At 46.2% G+C, this 22,940-nt stretch overlaps 1 protein-coding gene across 2 annotated transcripts in view; it reads left to right on the forward strand.

Annotated features, from left to right (window-relative positions):
• The window catches only part of LOC119453808 (uncharacterized), a 117,416-nt gene extending 94,893 nt beyond the window's left edge, over window positions 1-22,523 (forward strand). The window contains exons 4-5 of one of the 2 annotated variants that reach the window (XM_049668534.1): window positions 10,452-10,529; window positions 22,304-22,523. In XM_049668534.1, coding sequence (XP_049524491.1) covers window positions 10,452-10,529; window positions 22,304-22,389 — 164 coding nt within the window. In that variant the 3' untranslated portion in view covers window positions 22,390-22,523. Of the gene's footprint in view, window positions 1-10,451; window positions 10,530-17,242; window positions 17,386-22,303 lie in introns of those variants that run through there. The other variant, XM_049668535.1, reaches the window with a different exon arrangement.
• The last annotated feature ends 417 nt before the right edge of the window (window positions 22,524-22,940 follow it).

The following is a 22,940-nucleotide window of genomic DNA, read 5'->3' on the forward strand; positions in this document are numbered from 1 at the left end:
TGGCGAATGTGTTGATAGCTATCTTTATAGATCCAACACACTTGAGGCCCAGGTGTCTTGACAAGTCTTCGGTAACAAATGTGCGTTGACTCGCGCCATCGAAGACACCTCGAACGTAGCGGCAAGTGTTGTCACTGACCACCCAGGCTCGAAATGTTTGCAGGAAGACGCAAGTCAATCCATGGTTGCTGCGTCATCGTTCCCCTATCGATGCGCAAAGTGTGGTACTTGCTCTGTCATTCTTGAGTCTTTGGTGCGAGCTCTGAGGGATGCTTTGTGGGTCGCACATACTTGAGGCATGGCGACCTTTGTACCTCGAGCAAGAGATCCTCCGTTTGCAGTCGTGCGCCATATGACCTTTGGTGCTGCAACGGAAGCACCGTTTATCATTCGATAGCACTTTCTTCTTCTGCGTCAGGGGCATATCCGCAGGGCACGCTTGTGTGGACTGCTGCCTTGATGTGCAGAACACACGTATCTCTTCGCACGGTTGAAACCCACGATCTGAGATCGTGTGAAGAAGGGATGACGTAGGCTGCTTGCAGTAGCGACTGCGGGATGGCTGGTTTGATGTAAGCTGACGGCCGCTGTCTCACACGCTGCTGTCCTTATAGTCACTCTTCTTCAGGCTTTCCAGTTCAATCGAAAGGAGCTTGAGTAGACCGTCTAGTGTCAAAGAATCAGCAGCATTCTCCGCGGTAACACTCTCGCCTCGTGCAGCGCATGCACGATAGTCGTTAACTACGACGTCTCGGGGCACCGCCCTAAGGATGATGTCGCAGAGCATGGACGAAAACGATGACCTTTTCACACCCAATGTCTCCAAGCGTCGGATGTTGACAAGTACATGGTCGTAGAGTTGTCGGAGGGCTCCTGTGTCACCAGATGAACGAACAGGAGTCAGCTGTCGTAACCTTGCGAAGTATTCCTGCTCCTGGCACGTCTTCTTCCCGAAGCGCTTCTCCAGCATGTCTATGGCGTCCTTATAACATCCTTCCGTAGTTGGAAGACCCGCGACCGCTGAAGCAGCGTCTCCTTCGATAAATAGTCGCATATAATGAAACTTCTCAGTGGCGTTAAGACTCGCATGGTTGTGAACAATCTGGCCAAATTGCTCCCAAAATTGCTCCCAAATGGCTCCCAAATTGCTCCCAAAGACCCATTTACACACATCTCCAGAGAAGGGAGTGATCGTGAGTTTTGGTAGCTTGGCTCCCGTCCTTTCCGATGGTGAAGCAATGGTATAGGTATTCGACGGTGAACCCTCGGTTGCGTGCGCAGTGTCACTTGAAATGCGGTTCCCCCTGCTCATCAGCTCAGCAAGGGTACGCGTCGCGTTGTCTTCATATTCCAAGACTTTCGTACTCGGCTTGGAATTCTTCGTCCGTGATTAGGCTCTCTAGTTCCACATTTATCTTGTTTAGTTCGTTATTATTTGCCTTCAGCTTCTCGTAGATGGGGTCGAGCTGCTCATGCGTTGCGGAGTCACTACAAAAAAGGGCACTTGCCTCGTTGAAAATCCGTCTGCTCAAGGATCGTCGTGAAGTTCACTAAGCCTTGAGCTTCTCCATTTTCATGCAGGGAACTCGTAGCCGTCGGTTGGTCTATCCCGGGTAGTTCGGCACCGAAATTGTTGAATTATGGCGTACAGCAGCCGCATAATAACTCGATTCCGTTGATATAATTGAGAAGGGCTTTTAATAGGACTGATTCGGGCCGTCAAGATTCTGCTACTCGGCGAGAGTCCCCGTTTTCTCCTCTCGCGCTCGCCGACGCTTCTTCTTCTCTTCTTGGTCCGCCGGCGCTTCCAGTGAAAACAACAAGCGCTACGACGAACCCGACGATGTAGCCTACGTGGAAACTGTGGAATACCTCCACCCGAACGCCGTAGTCGCTGGCTCGCAGTACCGCCTCGCCACGGCCGCATCAATACTCACCACTCAACCCGAAGAAGGAGAGGAAACGGCCATCGCTTTGGCCTATGCCTCTGCCAAGATTTCATGGAAGGAGAGGAGCGAATCCCTGTAAAGTCCTAAGTCACCGCCCGTGAGTCTACCGGAAGCACCGCGGCCTGTTATACATCGCGCGCAATCATGGACTAATTCATTGGCGTTAACAACGTCAGAGTGCATATTGATTCCCATATGAGCCGGGAACCATTTGATGATATTTCCGCAACGTCAAAACAGAGGTCGCACAGCCCTGATCAAGAGGAATAGCAGCAAGTCGCCTTTTTAATACAGCGCGCTAGTGCGACTTCTTCGCCGCGCCTTGATAAAAACGCGCCTACCTGCTCGCATATATAGTTCTCCTCTTCATCGGAGTAGAGGCGCGGCATTTGCGTCCCTCCGAAGTAAGCATCGTCCCGATGCGCAACTCAAGCATATGAGGGCGGTGTACAAATGGCACAGAGTAACTCACGCAAACCAAAACCACAAAAAAAAAACAGAAAAGAACAAACAAAACTTAGTTCGACACATACGGCTTCATCCGCACCACGTGCACCACTTCGGGTAAGTACTTGCGGCGACTGGAGCAACTGTCACTGTCAGGAACGACCTCGTAGGTCACGTCGCTCAGGCGTCGAATCACTCTGTACGGCCCAAAGTACCGTCTTAGCAGTTGTTCAGAAAGTCTACGACGGCGTATGGGTATCCAAACCCATACTTTATCACCGGGAGTGCTGAGAACGGACCTGTGTCGAAGATCGTACCGTTTTGCATCTTGGTCTTGCTGCTAGCAGATACGTACGCGGGCATGCTGTCTGGCATCTTCGGCGCGCTGAGTAAATTCGACAACGTCGGTAAGTATGTCGTCACACTCGTGAGGCAGCATGGCATCCAACGTTGTCGTGGCTTCGCGACCGTGACCAAGCTGAAGGGTGTCATTCGAGTAGTTTCTTGTCGAGCGGTATTGTATGCGAAAGTTACTTAAGGCAAAATATGATCCCATTTCTTGTGTTCCACGTCGACGTACATGCATAGCATGTCTGCGAGGGTCTTATTAGGCCGCTTGGTTAGCCCGTTGGTCTGGGGATGATATGCGGTTGTTTTCCGGTGGCCTGTACCACTTAGTTTGAGAATCGAGTCAAGACATTCTGCAGTGAAGGCAGTTCCCCTGTCTGTGATGACTACTTTTGGGGCACCGTGCCGAAGGACGACGTTTGCGATGAAAAAATCAGCCGCTTCGGCTGCTGTGCCCCACTGCGTTGCTTTAGTCTCCGCGTAGCGCGTCAGGTAATTGGTTGCGACAATGATTACTTTTTCGAAGCCGTCTTGCCACAGCACCAGCAAGGCCCCCAGACCAACATTGCTCGCATCGGTGTGCAGGCGCGGCAATATGAAAACCAGCAGACCCCTCGGCACATTATCAACTTGCTCGGCGGGCCTTTCCGCTACCACGTCCTAAACTCACTATACCTGAATCATCGGCCTTTCTCATGCTCCAAACGGGGTCGTTCCCCTCCAGGGGCCGATTCAGTCTCTTCGCGCTTAGTGTAGAACCCCACTGTCCAACTGTGGGGAGGCGTACAGCTCTTTATTTCATATGCTCTGGCAATTCCCTGTGTTATGCAGCTCATCGCTTACCACTCTAAAGGACTGGGATGGAGCCCTTAAGAGCGGAGACTTCTCAGAGCAACTACGGGCTGTCCAGAGGGCCTGCGACAGGGCGGAGGACCACGATCTTCCGACCCTGACGTGGGTGCGGCCCGCGACGGCTAAGGGGACTCCCTGAAAAGGGAGGTACCCTAAAGTGGTTCCTCAGGACCACCAATAAATTTCTTTGTCTTTCTGTATGCATCTGCCAATGCACACTACATCATCAGCGATTCAAAAACAGCCATTCGCACTACACAAGAGGAGTCGTAGCACGCCAAGCACAGAAAATACTATCTGGAACTCCCCCCTCTAGGCAACGCCACGTACAGATCATCTGGGCCCCTGGTCATTCAGGTCTGGCTGGAAACGAAGCCGCCCACGATGCCGCCCGAGCTCTCGCACGCCAGGCGCATCATCTTTCTCCTGCGTCTTCCGATCCTGACGAGCCCTCTTTTCTGCATCACTGTCACGCGCGCAACCGAATGGTCACACTCAGAGAAATCCTCCTCCACTACTGCAGAGAGCGGCAGTTACGCTTGCGCCCAGTACACAAAACACTGAATAAATCACAATCCACCACTAGGCGACTGCTTTAGACGCGAACTTTCCTAAACCCCTTGCTATACCACCGCATTTACCCTGATGCATACTCCCCACTCTGCAAAGCCTGCAAGGCCCGCGTTGACCTCGATCACATCATCTGGGCATGCTCGAAAGCTACACCCACCAACACCCACCGCACTAATAGTACACGCATCATAACTACGGCCGAGCAGTGGGAGACTGCTGCTAGGCTAGGACCCAGAAGAGCAGCTGTGGGCCATCCGGATGGCCGAAGACGCCGCCAGAGAGCAAGGACTGGCCGCTGTCTGAGGAAGTCTCCCTACCCCCGCTGCCCCCAGAGCCCATCATGGACACAATAAAGTTTTATCTCTCTCTCTCTCCCCGTGAAAGCGCGCGTCCCTCACCCTCCCGCGCTTTCACTCGCACCTACAGCATATACGGTCAATGAGAGGTTTTTTTTTTCTATTGGTGGACGCGACCATCGAAGAGTGAGCACTTAACAGTTTCGCTCTAAAAAAGATCAAAGAGATGTATACAAAATGCAGCAATGAAAATCATGTATAGCATGCCTGAGTAAATCAAGCAAGCTAGGTGACTATTCAGCACCGCCCCGTTTCAAAGAGGATGCCAAAAATGATCATGATCATCGTCATCAAGCACGACAAAGGATTCCTTCTTCAGTACATGCGTCACACGTAGCTGCGTCCTTCGACGTAAAAAGTACCATAACCTTAAAGCGACTACCGCCGATTCCATTGGAAAAAAATTGTATGCATGAGGTTTAACCTGAAAATTCTTGCTGGAAAAAATTGTGACGTAAGGGGCTCGTTGAGATTTCACCAAAAAGGGAAGTGTTGGCGCGACGTAAATTTTTAAGTTCAAGCGTGAAACTGGGTACAATGACAAGTAATATTTTAGAATATTCTATTGGTGTGCTTCTTTCATGTGACGTCACAGATTAACAGATTTAGGAAATTTGCGTGCTTAATTGGTTCATTAAAAATGATTGTGCGTTTCTAGATTTTTTTTTTCATAAACATCGTTAATGTTTCAGCCACAACAATCTTTACCCATTTTTCATGTAGGTATAGCTTCTGCTAACTAACTTGACAATCAAATTACATACTTTTCAAGAAAGTTTCTTCCGACGATGTCAAAAAGTCACTTTTTACGATATTCGGACCTAAATAAAGGGACTGACAACATATTTTTATGCTACCCATGTTTTTAGTGCAATGAACAGCTTACCGGTACGAGTGTTTAACCATGAAGTGGTAGCGCAGAAAACGCAGTGGAAAATGCTTTATCATATTTTTGTTAGATCTGCAGTGACGATGTAGTCGTTCACTGGAAGCGCTCTGTAAACAATGATAGGTAAGCGCGATCGTGATTATACGCATGCAGGTATTTTTCAGAAACCGACGGCAAGTGCGGCCATGGCTGTGAGAAACTCTTTATGTTTCTTATCAAGCCGATCTTGCTGCGAGTTATGTTTGCCGAAGTGAAATTATTTCTGCTGTAATAGCTACGTGTTTTCGTTGCTACCTGTCCAATCGATTTGATCACTAACCAGTCAAGGGTATTGTCTAGTCAAGCCAAATGTATTGTCGAAAGCGAAACGACGCCTTTGCACGTGATGAGCAGTTCAGCGTGTTGCCATATATAGTCACGCGTGTGCTAATATTGTAACAAGCTATTGTCGCATTCCAAAGAAGGCGCTCAGCAGGAAGACGATGACGATCGAAGAAGCACTTTCGTGATTGTTGTTATTTTGCCATCTTAGCTGTGAAGTCCTAGTTTTGTAGATATAATTCTGCCTACTCTGTATCTACATCACAGTTTTGGTGGAAGTGTGGATACAATGTCTAGAATGGGGAAGTGTGTTGAACGCGCCGGCTCGCGCGTGGCGCTTTGGGAGGAAACCGCTATGTGGCGCTGTCACACGCTTACACGTCGGCCGCGACGGCGGCTAGCTGCCGCAGCGCAAAGGCGCTTCGTGGAATGCGTTCATCCGCGCGCGCAGCCTAATATGCAATAACAAAAAAAGAAAGCTTCGTAATATACTCGCTTATTCATGGCGGCAGATGGCGATAGAGTAGCTATGCCAGCCCTTTCATAATTGAACGGCGCCAAGATAACAATCCGATTGTAGATAACAATCCGAGAATCAGTAGCGTAACCAGGATCTCTGCCAGGGGGGGGGGGGGGGGGGGTTGACAGTTTGCCAATACCATTTAAATAGCACTAATTTCAATTTCTTCACGGGAAATTGTCAAAAATGCGCTTTTTGTGTGTGTGCAGACGATTGCGCGTCTTACATCTTAGTTGCAGTACTGAAATGCGCAAGGAAAGAAAAGGGGTGAAACAAAAGAGGGGGGTTAAGTCGGCCTCAGGGGGGGGGGGGGGGTTACAACCCCCGAACCCCCCCCCCCGTCGGTGCGCCACTGCCGAGAATGTAGCTTGCCTTAGCCGATTGCACCTTATCGAACTCGAAGAAAGAAAACTCCCAGTGGTAACTCTGAAGCAAACATTTTGTTTTTGGCACACTGTTTACGCAAACAACTCATTTTTGAAGAGTGGCTCACAGTCCTTTTAAAATAAACCATTCTCAGTCATCGATGATGTTTTGCTACGCGACGCACCTGATCTGGTGCTTTTTTCTCACGAGAAAAATTTTTTTTTAATTTATTCACAAACACTTCAAACAGAACGTTCACAGCCTTATATTATTCTCTGCTTAGTGACGCGCCTGAACTTCAGGTGCTTCTTTTCACGGGAAGACGCTCTCTCTTTGTTGAGTGCCTTCGTGTAACGTGCAAACAGGTGACCAAAAATAATTTTGTAACTTGGTTGGTAAGGGTGGGGCTATGCGATGCACCGCCCAATAGGACGTAGTTTTTGAGCAGACAGCAGACAAGCTCTTCCGAGTTGTCATTGGGCAGCTCGTTGCAACTGAACCACATCGAAAAAAGTGGCCGGCGTCAATACAAATCAGATGAGCTTCTCCGAAGGGTAAATGGGGCCCGCATTGACGCAGAACTTGGTGAACGTCGCCACCTGTTCGCTGGCTTCGCCGGCGGCAACAAGGAGCTCGTCAAAGCCTTCCTTGCACACTGACTTCAGGATTGTTTTGCGTGCAATGATACCCTTACGCAGAAGACTAGCCGCGAGTTGCTCATCTTTTCAGGGTAATCATGGTCGGGGAGCATTGCGGATTCAAAAGGACAGACTGGTGGGCTAGTTATATGGCATTATTTACACAGTAGCACAGAAGCACACGGACGGCGAAAGAAACAAACGGGACATATCGCTAACAACTGAATGTGTGTCGCGTTAACCGCGCCTGTGTCAGTTAAACTTGATGGGTGGATTTGTTTGTGTGTCTTCCTTCTCCCTTCCTTTTTGTGCGGTGATATACAGGGTGTCCCAGCTATCACGCAGCACGATTAAAAAAAAAGAGGAACGGTGCTACGCTAAGCAAACCTAGTGCGAATTGTTTCCAGTACAGTGGAGTAGCCGCCAGTATTTTTTTCGTTACTGAGATTTATTTAACAATTGCAATTAATTATCTAACTCGAGAAGTACTGTGATAATTATCAAAGTGTCAATGAGAAAGCTGTAGAGCAACATGAAAAACTCTCGATACAGCTTTCCGTTGCTAAATACGTGCTACATAAAAGCGTTTTTCTGAGCATGAAACAAGCCCGCGAATACACGCAAATTGCCTCGAGAGGCCAGTCTTGCTTCAATTCTGCGTGTATTCGCGGGGGTCGTTCACACTCGCAAAAACACGTTTATGTAGCACATATTGAGCAACAGCAAGCTGTATCGGGAGTTCTTTATCTTGCTGTACAGCTTTCTCAATGACACTCTGATAATTAGGACAGTACTTCTCGAGTTAGATAATTGATTACAATGAAATAATTAAATCTCATTAGCGAAAAGATTACTGGCGGCTACGCCACTGTACTGGAAATAATACGCACTAGCTTGGCTTCGCGTAACGCCGACCCTCTTGTTTTTAAATAAAGCTGCGTAATAGCTATATATATATATATATATATATATATATATATATATCATCATCATCATCAACGAAAATTTTATGTCCACTGCAGGACGAAGGCCTCTCCCTGCGATCTCCAATACATATATATATATATATATATATATATATATATATTGTGCCTACATAGTCATTCTCTAGGTATAGGCTATATCCATTAAGTTGGCTATCCCCTACTACTTAAAAAATAAAATAAACCTTGTCCTTTGTATATACATTGTGTTTGTGCATGCTGTTCTCATCGGAAATTTAAAAAAATGCTCATGAGAGCAAACGCGGATGAGGTAGCCGCCACTAGTGCTTCGAATGCGCTTGTCCTCCTATTGTCAGGATTTGCCGAAATAAAGCGAAAGTGTGTAAATTAAAAGCCGTGCACGTCCGCGCCAACAATGGTGCCGTAAGCTTTTAGCCAGAACAAAAGTGAAAATGTGGAGGCAACGCACAAGAGTCCTGACATTATTTGGGTAACAGAACTCCGGTCATGACATTTTAGGGGTGGAGGGTGTAGCCTACGGATCTCCGGGGGGGGGGGGGGGGCTCAGCCCCCCCGGGAAAATTCCGCAGGGGGCTCGAGCCCCGGAGCCCCACCGTAGTCGGCACCTATGAATTGAAATCAGAAGTTGGGATTCCTGCAAGCATAGGATGCGCGATCTGTCTAGAATGGCCATTGGTCGAACGGCTGCGATGAACAAGGCGCTGGCGTTACGTGCCCAAACATCTACGGAGTCCTACCTTTCTCATATACAGGACGTGCTGGTCCTTTGTCGCAAAGCGGAAGATCACATGACGGAGTCAGACAAAGTGAGAATGCTTTAAAAAAGGGATTGCAGATGATGCATTCGATCTGCTCATTTGCAAGGACTGCAACATGGTCGACTCCATCATACCAGAGTGCAAGCGTTTTTAGAATGCCAAAAGCCGACGCATGGCCCATCAGTTTGTGCGACTGCCCAACACGACAGCAACATCGTCGTGTGAAGATGTACCTGCACCACAAGTACTGCTTAGTCCTGCTTCCACGGGCTCCTACGCGTTTGAGTCTACGTCCCCGACGATACCACTTGTCCAAGCCATCGTACGTCAGGAACTGTGCAGTGTTCGCCTCGACTCTGTGTGTTCCGTCGCTTCCTCACACTCGATTGACCGTCTCCAAGTCTCCTAAGGTGAATGCCCGAGGCCCTCGCTATGTCGTCGCAATCCGGCCCACTGTAGGACTGCCGAGGACCAGCCTATTTGCTTTAGCTGCCACCATATCATCCGCTATTACAGGGGCCTTTGGTCCTGGCCTCCTCATGCGCCCTATGCCCATAACCGTCACCATGGGAGCAATCCTGACCTTTTCGAAGCTCACTTCGCAGAATCAAATACCACCAGCAACGACGCTCCCACCATGTCATGTGGACGCTCACCATCTCCGCGTCGGCACCAGTCTCGTTCGCCGCTCTATCACCGTCCGTCACCTCGCTCGCCGCAATTACGCCCCCGCCGTCACTGATTGCAGGTCTACCTTCGGAAAACTATACGATGCAGCGCCCGGAAGTGACGCTTCATTGACAACCTGTTCGCAAAATCGTCTTACCGGATTGCCGACTACACGTAACCTATAGACGTTAAAGTGGACGGTGTACACCTACGTACTTGCAAACTCGCGCGCGTACAGCAGCATTTGCCTTGTCATGCATTGTCGCACGCATATGCCGTTCGTTAGCGTAGGTTTTCTTTACTTCGTAATAGGCATAGAATAAATTGCAAGCATCTCATGATATAAGAACTGCAATGTTAACCATAAGTATGCTGTACCTAATAACAGCCGAATTACGTACAGTACTACCATAGGTTACCTCCGGAGTACCAAGATTTTAACGCCAGGCCGCGTCACATACTGGTTTTCGAGATTTTCTTTGCCAATTTCCAATTATAATTCTTATTCAATCGCGAACAACAGGCTGTAGCTTATCACTATAAATCATGATCACTTCATTTCTACCAGCGTCTCCAAGTGCATTCTCCCCAGTTGTCATTCCCTTTGAGCCTTAAGGTTGTCGCTTTCCGCAAACATTTGGCAAAAAAAAAAACAAGGCTAGATAGGCAGCTATCCGCAAAGCGCTTCGCAAAGCGTGGATCACGGCGTAGCATTTGTTCTTATGTATTATTGTATGTGCCTAAAAACAGCCTGCCTGTCGCACTTGATTGGCTGCTTATCATGTTACACTTGCTTTTAGGAACACCTGCAGCAGAGTTCACACTTCGCTGCTGGGTTAAGGAGGAGCGTTGTGCTGTTTACACTATGACACTCGTAGGTAAGCGATACATGCAAACATTTTTACCATGAAAAATTAATTGTTCTGAGAATATCTTGACGCTGACGTAATGCAAGGAGCGGAATGGGAACGCAAGGCGATGAGGGTCGAGAACGAATATATTTTGCATAGCTTCAGTTGTCGAGTGCAACTACCAAGTGCTGTCTCTGTTGACGGGAACCAAGCTCTTATATGAACTGAGTCAGGGCTTATCGCAGAAAGACTGCTGCAAATTTGAATATCACGACTATTATATATCGCATACTGGCAAACGCATCATGTATTATGACGGCCATAATTATTCAAAGGTTGCGTCAATATTCATCACACACATTTTGTTGCTGTGTGACAACCTCAATACAACGATGACAGTTAAAGATTGCGACGTGCCCACAAATTACCCCCGCAGGGGCGTCTGCGTAAGCAGGCGTTTGGTGCGTTGCGACACCACGTACCCGAGCACATGAGGGTTGGACCCTCCCGCGTGTAGCCGTGCGCGGCTTAGCCGTGTCCGGGGAAAAGGGGATCCTGGGGGTTGAGCCGATGCCGGGTGTTTGGACCTTTACGGCCCCTCGGCGGAGGCAACACACCTCTTTGGCCTCTGCTTCACGTAGACGGCACCTCCGGACTGTCCCACCCGGGGGAAACCAGTGGTCGCCTTTTCCTGTCCCCCTCTCCAACCTTTTGCTGTCCTATCTCCTTTCTTTTACTCTCCTATCATCTCTTCTCTTCTGTCACTTCCTAATTTTCACAGGCGGCTTGGGTTAACCTTGTGTATGTGCCCTCTCTTGGGTATCTTATATTGGGTTATAGCAGCAATGCACGGCTGGCGCCTGCAGCCTTACACGTCAAGTGCTGCAGCGTCCCCTAGTTGGGCTCCGTGGTGGGTGGCCGCCATTGCCGCCGAAATAAACCAAACCAGTATGGGAACACCTGCATTTCCCCGTTTACTTGATCGTCACCCTCACAAGAGGGGACGCACCGAAGAACTATTAAGCTTATTCAAACCAAGAGAAATTTTCCCCCGTTACCAAGTAGTTCACAGTGAGAAGACCGAAAAACCAGCAAGAACCGTATCCCCTTTTCTAGTCGCAAAAGGATTGACTGACGCCCTTGGCCCAGGTTACAAAGTCACCAAAATGGCGAGCGGGGACCTCCTGCTTGAGATCCGTGATAAAGAGCAGCACAATAAACTCAACAAGCTTGTGGCATTTGGAGACATTCCTGTTACCGTTTCACCTCACCGTTCTATGAATACAGCACGCGGAGTAATTTCTGATGGAGATCTCATTGACTTGTCCGAAACCGAACTATTGGAGGGCTGGAAAGAGCAAAATGTAACCAACGTACAGCGTATCGTTATCCGACGAGACAATAAAGAAATTCCTACAAAACACCTGATCCTGACCTTTGCCACTTGCGATCTGCCACAAACAATAGAAACCAGATACACTAAGATAGCTGTCAGACCATACATACCTAATCCTAGACGATGTTTCCAATGTCAAAGATTTGGCCACGGCTCGCAGAGCTGCCGTGGTAGACTTACATGCGCGAAATGTGGAGTCCAAGGTCACGCCTCAGATAACTGCGAAGCGACACCTCACTGTGTAAACTGTGATGGTGAACATCCAGCTTACTCCAGATCCTGTCCTAACTGGAAAAAAGAAAAAGAAATTATCACTCTCAAAGTGCGCGAGAACATCTCTTTCAAAGAAGCGCGTAAAAGGTGCTCACCATTCCACAGCACAACGTATGCCGATGCGACGCGTCAGGGGGCAGCGTCGCACCGGCCTCCACCACTTGTCCGGCCCGCGCACAGCGAGCGGTCGGCTGTGGCGCCCCCCGCCCCGGTGGTGGCAGCAGTCCAATCTGCTCCACCCACCCAGCCACAGAGACCCGCTACCCCAGGTACGTCGGGTCTCAAGACCAAGCCTCATCAGGCGAGGTCCGAAAAACGAACAAGCAGCCCGCACGTGCGGGCATCCAGTGCCTCCCAGGAGGCGATGGTGCCGAAGAACCGGCGTGGCTCTCTCGAGCGCGCCAAAACAAACAAAAAACCCATAACAGGGCCGGACGACGGTCCTGTTACCTAAGACACTACACACCTGAACACAGAACACTCCTCTCTTCAATAAGATGGCGGTGAAATTATTCATTGGAATGCCCGTGGCATTCTAAACAACTTAGACGACATCATGGAAATAATACAAGAATTTAATCCTAGGCTGTTCTGTGTTCAGGAAACACACTTAAAAACATCAAATACAAATTTCCTAACACACTATACAGTATTTCGCAAAGATCGCGATGATGGCCAGACCGCGTCTGGAGGCGTGGCCATCATAGCTCAGAGGTCAGTTGCTTGCCGACACCTCCACCTTCAAACAAATCTAGAGGCAGTAGCTGTTAGGGCAATACTGTTTGACAGGTTGGTGACAGTCTGTTCACTCTACGTACCACCCGAACATCGTTTTACGCTTACGGAACTTCATACGCTTGTCAATCAGCTCCCTGAGCCATTCATAATAACAGGTGACCTGAACGCCCATAATATGCTGTGGGGCGACTCGCGCTGCGATGCAAGAGGGCGTACTGTAGAAGACTTCCTTTTATGTTCTGGTACGGTTCGGCTGAATAAAAAAGAACCCACCTTTTATAGCGCCACACATAAGTCATACTCATCAATAGACCTAACCATAGCCTCTCCGACACTAATGCCATACCTTGACTGGAAGGTCATAAAAAACCCTTACGGAAGTGACCACTTCCCTATTGTTTTAAATCTAACAAAGCAAGCTGGCTGCCCTCCACAGGTTCCTCGATGGAAAACCAACTCGTCGAACTGGGAACTGTTCAAAAAGATTACGTACTTACAGTGGGATGCTTTAGTTTCTTTTAATATAGACGATGCTGTGGCATATTTTACAGGTTTTATAATTGACGCTGCTGAAAAACGCATAAAACAAACTAACGGACTTGCTAGTAAGCGTCGTATGCCTTGGTGGAACAACGAATGTAAAGAGGCAAGAAAAAAACAAAATAAAGCTTGGCGCCTGCTTCGCGACTCTCCAACTGAGAAAAATCTCATTAATTTCAAGCAGGCAAAATCACAGGGCAGGAGAACACGTCGGCGTGCTAAGCGGGATAGTTGGGAAAAATATATATGTAGTATCAATTCTTATAAGGATGAGGGTAAGGTGTGGAACAGGGTTAACAAATTAAAAGGCCGGGAAACACAACCACTTCCCCTAGTAAACCCTCAAGGTGACAGTATCAAAGATCAGGCCGATTTCCTGGGTGAGCATTTTCAAAGCATTTGTAGTACATCCCACTATGAGCCAACTTTCTTAAATTTCAAGGAACATGCAGAGAGGGAGCGCCTCAAACGAAAGTGCGCAACAGAAGTACCTTACAACCGTCCGTTTAGTCTCGCTGAACTCAAGGCTTCCCTCAGTTCTTGCACCAACTCAGCACCAGGTGGTGACCGCATATTATATGAAATGATCAAGAACATGAACTCAGAAACATTAAATACACTTCTGTCTCTTTACAATACCATGTGGATATCTGGACATATTCCATCCTCATGGAAAGAAGCCATTATCATCCCAATTTATAAACAAGGCAAGGACCCTGCATTAGCCAGCAGCTATAGGCCAATAGCACTAACAAGCTGTATGTGCAAGTTATACGAAAAAATGGTGAACCGGCGTCTAATCTATTATTTGGAAAGCAACCGTCTACTTGACCCCTTCCAATGTGGTTTCAGGGAAGGTAGGTCAACAATAGACCACCTCGTTCGCATTGAGGGAAACATTAGAGACGCTTATATACACAAACAATTCTTTATCTGTATTTCTCGACTTCGAGAAAGCCTATGACACAACATGGCGATTCGGAATCCTCCGAGACCTATCTGCGATGGGTGTACACGGCAACATGTTAAACATGATAGAAAGCTACTTGTCTAACCGCACGTTCCGAGTTAGAGTGGGCAATGCCCTGTCAAGAAGTTTCATTCAAGAGACTGGTGTGCCACAAGGGGGCGTGCTTAGTTGCACCCTCTTCGTTGTGAAAATGAATTCCCTTCACAAAGTCATTCCATCATCTATGTTTTATTCAATATATGTCGATGATGTGCAGATCGGATTTAAGTCTTGTAACCTTGCAATATGCGAGCGTCAGGTTCAGCTCGGACTGAACAAAGTGTCAAAATGGGCAAATGAACATGGTTTTAGGCTAAACCCTCTCAAAAGCTCCTGTATACTTTTCTCTAGGAAGAGAGGCCTAATACCAGATCCAGATATTGTGCTGCATGGACAACACATACCAACCAACACTGAACACAAATTTTTGGGCATTATACTCGACAGAAAACTAACCTTCATTCCTCATATCAAGTATCTCAAAGCTAAGTGCCTGAAAACAATGAACGTACTGAAAATACTGTCACACACAACATGGGCTGGCGACAGAAAATGCCTCATGAACCTCTACAGAAGCCTTGTACGATCGCGATTAGACTACGGTGCAGTAGTGTATCACTCTGCTACCCCCAGTGCTCTCAAGATGCTGGACCCTGTGCATCATCTTGGTATCCGCCTCGCCACCGGTGCTTTCAGGACAAGCCCTATTCAAAGTCTCTATGTCGAATCGAACGAATAGTCCCTTGATCTACAACGATCATATTCTACATTTAAATACTTTCTTAAAGTACATACTGATAAAGACCATCCTTGTTATCCTACCATCAACGATATGACCTCTGCAACACTTTTTCATAACTAGCCTGCAGCGAGAGAGCCATTCTCGCTCCGTGTGAGGAGGCTGAGCGAAGATATGGACGTTCCGCTTTTTGAAAATCGCTTAATGGCTCCTGCTAAGCCGTTACCGCCGTGGTTGTGGCACATCATCGACTGTGACACGTCATTTGTGGAGGTAACGAAGCACGCTCCAGAGGCCCACATTCGTATGCATTTTCTAGAGTTACAATATAAGTACTCGTGCCCAGAATACTACACAGATGCATCTAAATCGCATGCCGGCGTGTCTTATGCAGCCGTTGGCCCATCCTATTCGGAGTCGGATGTTCTTCACCATCATACAAGCATCTTTACAGCAGAGGCGTATGCACTATGGTGCGCTGCGAAACACATCAAGCAGTTAAAGCTACATAAGGCGGTTATATATACAGACTCGTTAAGCGTTGTTAAAACATTGATGTCACGCTGGAAACAGAGAAATCCAGTATTTGCAGACCTTTTCTCTCTCCTATGTGCTATTTATGCCTCTGGCCAACATGTAACGGTATGCTGGGTGCCTGGACACAGAGGTATCGAAGGTAACGTGCTAGCAGACCGAATGGCCACTTCCTTAGATACAAAATATTTCAACACATCCATAGCTGTTCCAGTTGTAGACCTAAAGCCATATTTGCGGAGCAAACTGAGAACCTACTGGCAGCATAAGTGGGACGCTGAAATCCTTAATAAGCTCCACATGGTTAAGCCACCTTTAGGGTATTGGCCATCACTGACCAACTCAAGACGAAGTGATGTCCTATTCTGTCGTCTGAGAATAGGGCACACTTATGGTACCCATAGCTTTTTGTTGACTGGAGGTGAACATCCATTGTGTGTTAGATGTGGGGAAATACTCAGTGTTCAGCATGTCCTCCTGGAATGCCGTGAAACACAAGCCGAGAGAAAAAGACACTTCCCCTTAGCGTACAAGCCGTGTATACCACTTCACCTAGCACTGTTTCTAGGCAAAGAACCGCTATTCGACATGAAGTCTCTTTTATCCTTCTTAAATGATGTTCGTACGCTCAATGTATTCTGCCCAAGAAATTCGTAGCACGGCCTCCTGCGAGAGGCCGCTGTTGCGATGTCAACCCTTGTTTATAGCACATGCCTCCAGCCCCTTGTACTCAAGGTACCTGGTGAGGCTGTTGTGCTACTCGTTGTCAAGCATCACCTTTTCATTTTTAAATACATGTTATCACAACCCTGTTCCACCTTTCAACTCATAGCATACACCACTTCAGTCACTATCATTATTTTATTGCCTATATGTTTTACGCCATTTACAGCGACAGTTTTTAGGCCTCTTTACAGCCATGTCACATCTACCATGAGAAATTCATTGCCCGCGTCATAACATCGCATCGATTACATTAGCACTTGTCATGGCGCTCTTTGGCCATACCTGGCCCTTGCGCCATAAAACACCACACATCATCATGCCCACAAATTACAACGCACTTGTTCATAGGTATAACATATGAGGTTACATAGCAGTGTCATATCTGTCCTAAAAATTATCAACAGTTGCCTTGAGTCGAATAGCGATTCCAATTTCTTTCGGAATAAATACCCAAGCTGCTTCGGCACAATAAGCAATGTATTCGAAAAATATGAATACAGTTACCCGATTAACATTTCTTACACTCCGTGTAAACAATTTTTTATGATCAAGAGCACATAAAAACCTAGCAATAAGCTAGGTTTTTATTTAAGTATGCTGAGCCAGAGTGATAATACAGGTGCATTGACGGGATTACCGTCTTATGGTGTAATGAAGGCTGTGTGAAAATTATTTCTTTGTTAATGTGCAGTGAAACTTTCAGCCATACGAAATTGTTAACTATGGACGTACTCTAAAAATTAGAGCGAAAGTTTTTTTTTGTCCTTTTTGGTGTACGCTTACAGTGCCGCCATATTGGGAACTTGGCATCTGTAAATCTCGTAAGCTACTATGTAACATACTTCGCGGGATGCAATCGTCGCCAAGTCGTAGTTCGTAGGGACGCCTTCGCTGCTGTTCTCCACGAATCCGCCCACCACATCATGTATTTTCAGTAAGTGCCATGTTTGATAGTAATTATCATGTTGATAGTAATTGTCACGTACGCCTGTTTTTGCGCCGCCGACGCTGTTTTCACGAGTATCGCAATGAAGAATTGCACGCAAAAACCGCCATCCTGTCAAGAATGTCTTTGCTACGTACAAATGTACGTAGGATGGGATGACTGATGACTGACTATGGGATGACTGCACCCAACAGTGCAATCCAAACAACCCCCAACCACAGCCAATAGTTTCTCACAACCGAATAGCTTTATCCTTAATGAATGTCAACGCTAGAAGCATTGTAAATAAAAGCGACGATCTGGAAGGTTTACTCATTGCCTATGATCCCGACATCACCGTGGTAACAGAGACTTGGCTTCACGATAGCATAGATGATGCAGATGTTGTGCCTGTAACGCATGAAATTATCCGGCATGATCGCTGTTCAAGAGGGGGAGGAGTGGCACTTCTGATGAAGAAAGGCATTCAGTATACGCTGGTCCCACACAATAAGCAGATTGAAATGGTGTGGATAGCTACCAAACTTTCCTGCCAAAACGTACTTATCGGAGCTGTCTATCGACCACCCAATGCTGACATCTCTATGTTGGAGGCACTACACGACTTTCTGTACGACAACAAAAAGCGCTACAGTTGCGTTATAATGAGTGGCGACTTCAACATGCTTAATATAGATTGGGACTTGATGTGTGCTACTTCAACATGCCAACACGCGAATATGTTGCTAGATATCGCATATGCATTCGATCTACACCAGGTAGTGCATACCTCAACGCGCCAAACTGCGGTATCGAGTTCGATTCTTGACCTCGTCTTCATATCCGAAAACGTCAGTCAGCTAGGTTATACTGTCGATGTCGTGCCCGGCATATCGGACCATTTCTCTGTCCTTCTTAAAATCCAACTGTGGCGTAAAGCTGAGCGCAGCAAGCCAAGGCCCTACTATGATTTCAATAATGCGGACGATGTTAGCATATTAGACTTCCTGGAACAAGACTATGATTTCTTTTTGCAGTGCCACAGGAACTTTACAACTGTTAATAGTTTGTGGTTGCACTTCAAATGTGCGGTGCGTCATTGCATGAATAAATACATCCCGAAAAAACGCAAGAGCAAACGACGAAGCCCCTGGATAACGCGCGAAATCCTTCATCTAAAGCGGCGCGTAAAACGACTATCGTCGAAAAAGCACAGAGATAGCGGCACCTTGGCTATGCTGCGATCGGATTTGCGTTCGAAAATAAAATCGTCCAGATTCACTTTTTTCAACGTCAAAATGCACAACTTCCTTTCCAGTGACCCGAGAAAGTTTTGGCTTCATTTGACACAAAAGAAGGAACCAGTTAATAAATTGAAAATACACGATAAGGACGTCACTGACCCAACCTGTATAGCAACGGCATACAACGACTACTTTTCGTCCGTTTTTCTGCGCAGTGCCGATAACAATGTAGATTTCAGCAACACATCTATGTATGAACTTCCAGAGCTACTAATCACAGAAGAATCAAAAAAAGATGGCTGACTAATGGAGTAGCACACGAGGAATAAGGATTATAAACAGGGATAAGGTGCCTTTGACGAAGATAGGTCCTCCTATCGAAACGTTGGCCAGCCTTTCTGAGGCACCTTATCCCTGTTTATAATCCTTAATCACAGAAGAAGGTACTTTTTCAGCATTGCTTAGCTTAGACATTAGGAAATCTTCGGGACCCGACGAAATCCCAAATGCATTTTTGTTTAGATACGCGGAGTGGTGTGCCAAGTATCTTTATATTATTTTTACCGAAAGTTTGCAGAAAGGAGAAGTTCCTTCTGACTGGAAAATAGGTAAAATTATACCGATACACAAAACTGGCGATAAGCTTACAGTGACTAATTATCGCCCGGTGTCGTTGTTGTGCACAGCTAGCAAGGTATTAGAACATTTTCTTTTCAAACATTTAAGCAGCTTTCTAGAAGGCAACAATTTTTTCTTGAACAGTCAGCACGGATTTAGGCGCGGCCTTTCAACAGTGACACAGTTACTTCACATTACTAATGATTTGTTTGCAGTTCTTGATAATAGTGGCCTGGTCGACATAATCTTTCTAGACTTTGAAAAAGCCTTTGACCGCGTGTCGCATTCCAAAATGATATTAAAACTAAAGCGTCTCTTTAGAAATGACCGTATTGTACGATGGCTTGACTCTTACCTAACGCAACGCCAACAATATGTTCAAATAGGTGACTCTAAATCATCAATGGCTCCAGTCCTTTCAGGCGTTCCTCAAGGGTCCGTCCTTGGACCATTACTTTTTCTTGTATATCTGAATGATCTCTCGCTTGACACTGCCGTACAATGTCGATTTTTCGCGGATGACTGCGTTGTTTATCATGCCATTCAAACTAAAGATGACCAATTACTATTAGGCAATTCCCTAACATCAATTTCTAACTGGTGCCAGACCTGGAAAATGAGCCTAAATATCCCTAAGTGCTCCCAAATGACCGTAACAAAAAAGAAGAGTCCACTATCGCATGCATACAAAATTAACGACGTTGGGATTACGCTTGTCGATAAGTTTAAATATCTGGGGATTGAAATATCTCGCGATTTAAGATGGAGTGCGCACATTCAAAACATAGTTTCGTCAGCCTCAAAAAGACTATGGTTACTTCGGCAACGTCTGAAGCATTGTACGAGCAAAACAAAACTAGTTGGTTATACTTCACTGGTGCGTCCACTGCTTGAATATGGTGATATCGTTTGGGACCCGCACACTAAGACTGATACAGATAAGCTGGAAAAAGTACAAAAAAGAGCACTCAGGTTCATTTTTAATGCCTACGGAAGACAGGTGTCACTATCCGATCTCCGTTCAAAGTCTGGTCTTCCAACACTCGAGGAACGCCGTAAGTTACACCGTCTCAAGATGCTTTACACGATAGTCAACGGCCAAACTAAAATGAATTTTGACAATTACTTATAGTTTAACACGTGTAGAAGTACCCGCGGAAAGCACGAACTTACCCTTATTGTACCCCAGGCTAGAACTGTCGCTTATCAATATTCATTTTTTCCTAGAACGATAAGAGACTGGAACAGGCTCCCACAAGAGGTAACGAACAAGCGTACCATCGACTCTTTCTTATCAGCTATTTCGCAGATGTGAGCGAAGCACGCAATTCCTTTCGTACCGAACTTTTATTTAACTAGTGTCTTTAGTTTCACAGAGATTGTTCTGCGCAGTAGCGTACAAGTATGATCTGTGTTGCACTGTGTTTGACCTTGCTGTGTTCGAATTTTATTTCGACATTTTCTTTGCTTGTACGGTGTCCCTTTTTCTTTTCTATACCACTCCTGCTTTGGCTGCCAAAAAGCAGCTGGCAGTATTGTCAAATAAATAAATAAAAATAAAAATTGGCATCCTCGTACAGTATTTTAATGTTATCAATATATTCAAACAAGGCAGATGTTCATAGGCAGATGCAAACTTTTAATTACGAGCAGTAGTCGAACAAAGGATGTAGCTTAAGTATCGATACAGTATTCATTGTCCTGGCTACCGACCTAAATACACACATTACACCGCTTTGAGAGTCTAACGTGGGACACAAAGCATTGTAGTAATTGCCTTCAGTTTTTTTTTGCTCGATATCTAAGTGGTTAGCGCATCCAACTCCCAATCGCACATTGCTGCAGTGACATGCATATCAATTCTTTTGTTTGGAGTGCGGACAAAGTTTGATGAGCAAGTCTGACGACCACAAAACACGTCGGTGAGGAAGACGCTCGTAGTATAGAGTAGTAAAATCGACGGACAGAAGAACGAACACGTAAGGCAAACCTAGTTTTCAGTATTTGACTGCTGTCGCAGTAAAACAAACCTGATTTATTGCATTACAGTGTTAGAAACAGAACGCCATCCGGTGCACAAAGTCAAGAAAGGGAAAAAAAACAGTCCAATACATCGCCAAGTTTCTCCTTCAAAATGAGAATAGCGTAGTGCTATTGGTGAGATTTATTCAGTTTTGAGCATACACGTGACATCTTTTGAATATGTAGCGACTGCACAATCAAATTTCTGCAAACGGGTGGGCGACAACCGAACTGGCGAGGCTGCTGGGAGCATTTTATGATAACCCACTGAAATATTCATTCTTTGTTCTGTTTCTTATTGGATCGCACTCCGACGTGAAGCCAACATTGGCAAGAGTGACATGTCAAATAGGTAAGACGTGCAAAAAGTTGTCAGGTATGAGTTGTATGCAAAATGAGTGAGACATGGAAAATAACAAAGTACGGTCGCAGGTCCTGTCTTGACAAAAGATATACAGCACAGCTGCTCTGCGCACTAGTCCTATTTGTTCCAGTAGAATCTTATTGATACGAAGAAGTTCTTTTCCTAAATCTATTGAGGACTCCATCAGTACAGAAGTCCTCTAAGAGCCGTGCACAGGTAATCTTGTCTTGACACGCTCAATGCACATTGGCCAGTCGACAGCCATTTATTAGCTTGGAGCAACACAAAGTGCAGTCAACCAAATCTATCATTAGTGATCACGAAACGTTTTGCGAAGCAGCATACAGTGGCATGGTATAGGCGGCCGATAAATCGCGTACCTCTTTGGACGATGAGGTATTTCTCTAATGTAAGCTTTTCTGCACGGCTAAGAAGTTGTAACAGTCGAACAGGCCCTAACGCAGGGACTGCGGGTGCAAATGGGGCGCTTGCTGTCGTTTGCTTTCCTGAGCTACTAATCAGCTAACTGCCGTATTTCAGTGGCATAAAAGTGGAACATGTCAGATTCAGGCCCGAAATGTACGCCGTTATTCTTACGGTATGTTCTATACGTTATATTTTATCTTCAATATAGACATTTTTAAGGCAAACATGACTTCCGTTTTGCTTTCAGACAAGGCTGTTTGTGTAATGGATATATGGGATGAAAAAATAGGGGAAGAGTTTCCCAAATGTTATGCAGAATATTACAAACATTGAAAGGAACATTATCCTGTCTATGACTCTGACTGCAAGAAGTGACTTCATACGTGGAAAGTACCAAGGGCATCAGGAAGCGCAGTGCTCGGCAGAAAGGAAGTCAATAAAAACATATATGACGCTCTTATTCGCACACCCAACAGGTATTAAAATGTTACTTCCTTCTGACTTGGCAGGGCAAAAGTCCTTAATTATCCAGATCAGGCAGGAGGCAGAGGCCGCCCTCTCCCTGAACTGAGGGAGGGAACCAATGCAGTATTGTCAAATAAATAAATAAAAATAAAAATTGGCATCCTCGTACAGTATTTTAATGTTATCAATATATTCAAACAAGGCAGATGTTCATAGGCAGATGCAAACTTTTAATTACGAGCAGTAGTCGAACAAAGGATGTAGCTTAAGTATCGATACAGTATTCATTGTCCTGGCTACCGACCTAAATACACACATTACACCGCTTTGAGAGTCTAACGTGGGACACAAAGCATTGTAGTAATTGCCTTCAGTTTTTTTTTGCTCGATATCTAAGTGGTTAGCGCATCCAACTCCTA

Source organism: Dermacentor silvarum, chromosome 5, assembly GCF_013339745.2.
Source record: "Dermacentor silvarum isolate Dsil-2018 chromosome 5, BIME_Dsil_1.4, whole genome shotgun sequence".
Taxonomy (NCBI): domain Eukaryota; kingdom Metazoa; phylum Arthropoda; class Arachnida; order Ixodida; family Ixodidae; genus Dermacentor; species Dermacentor silvarum.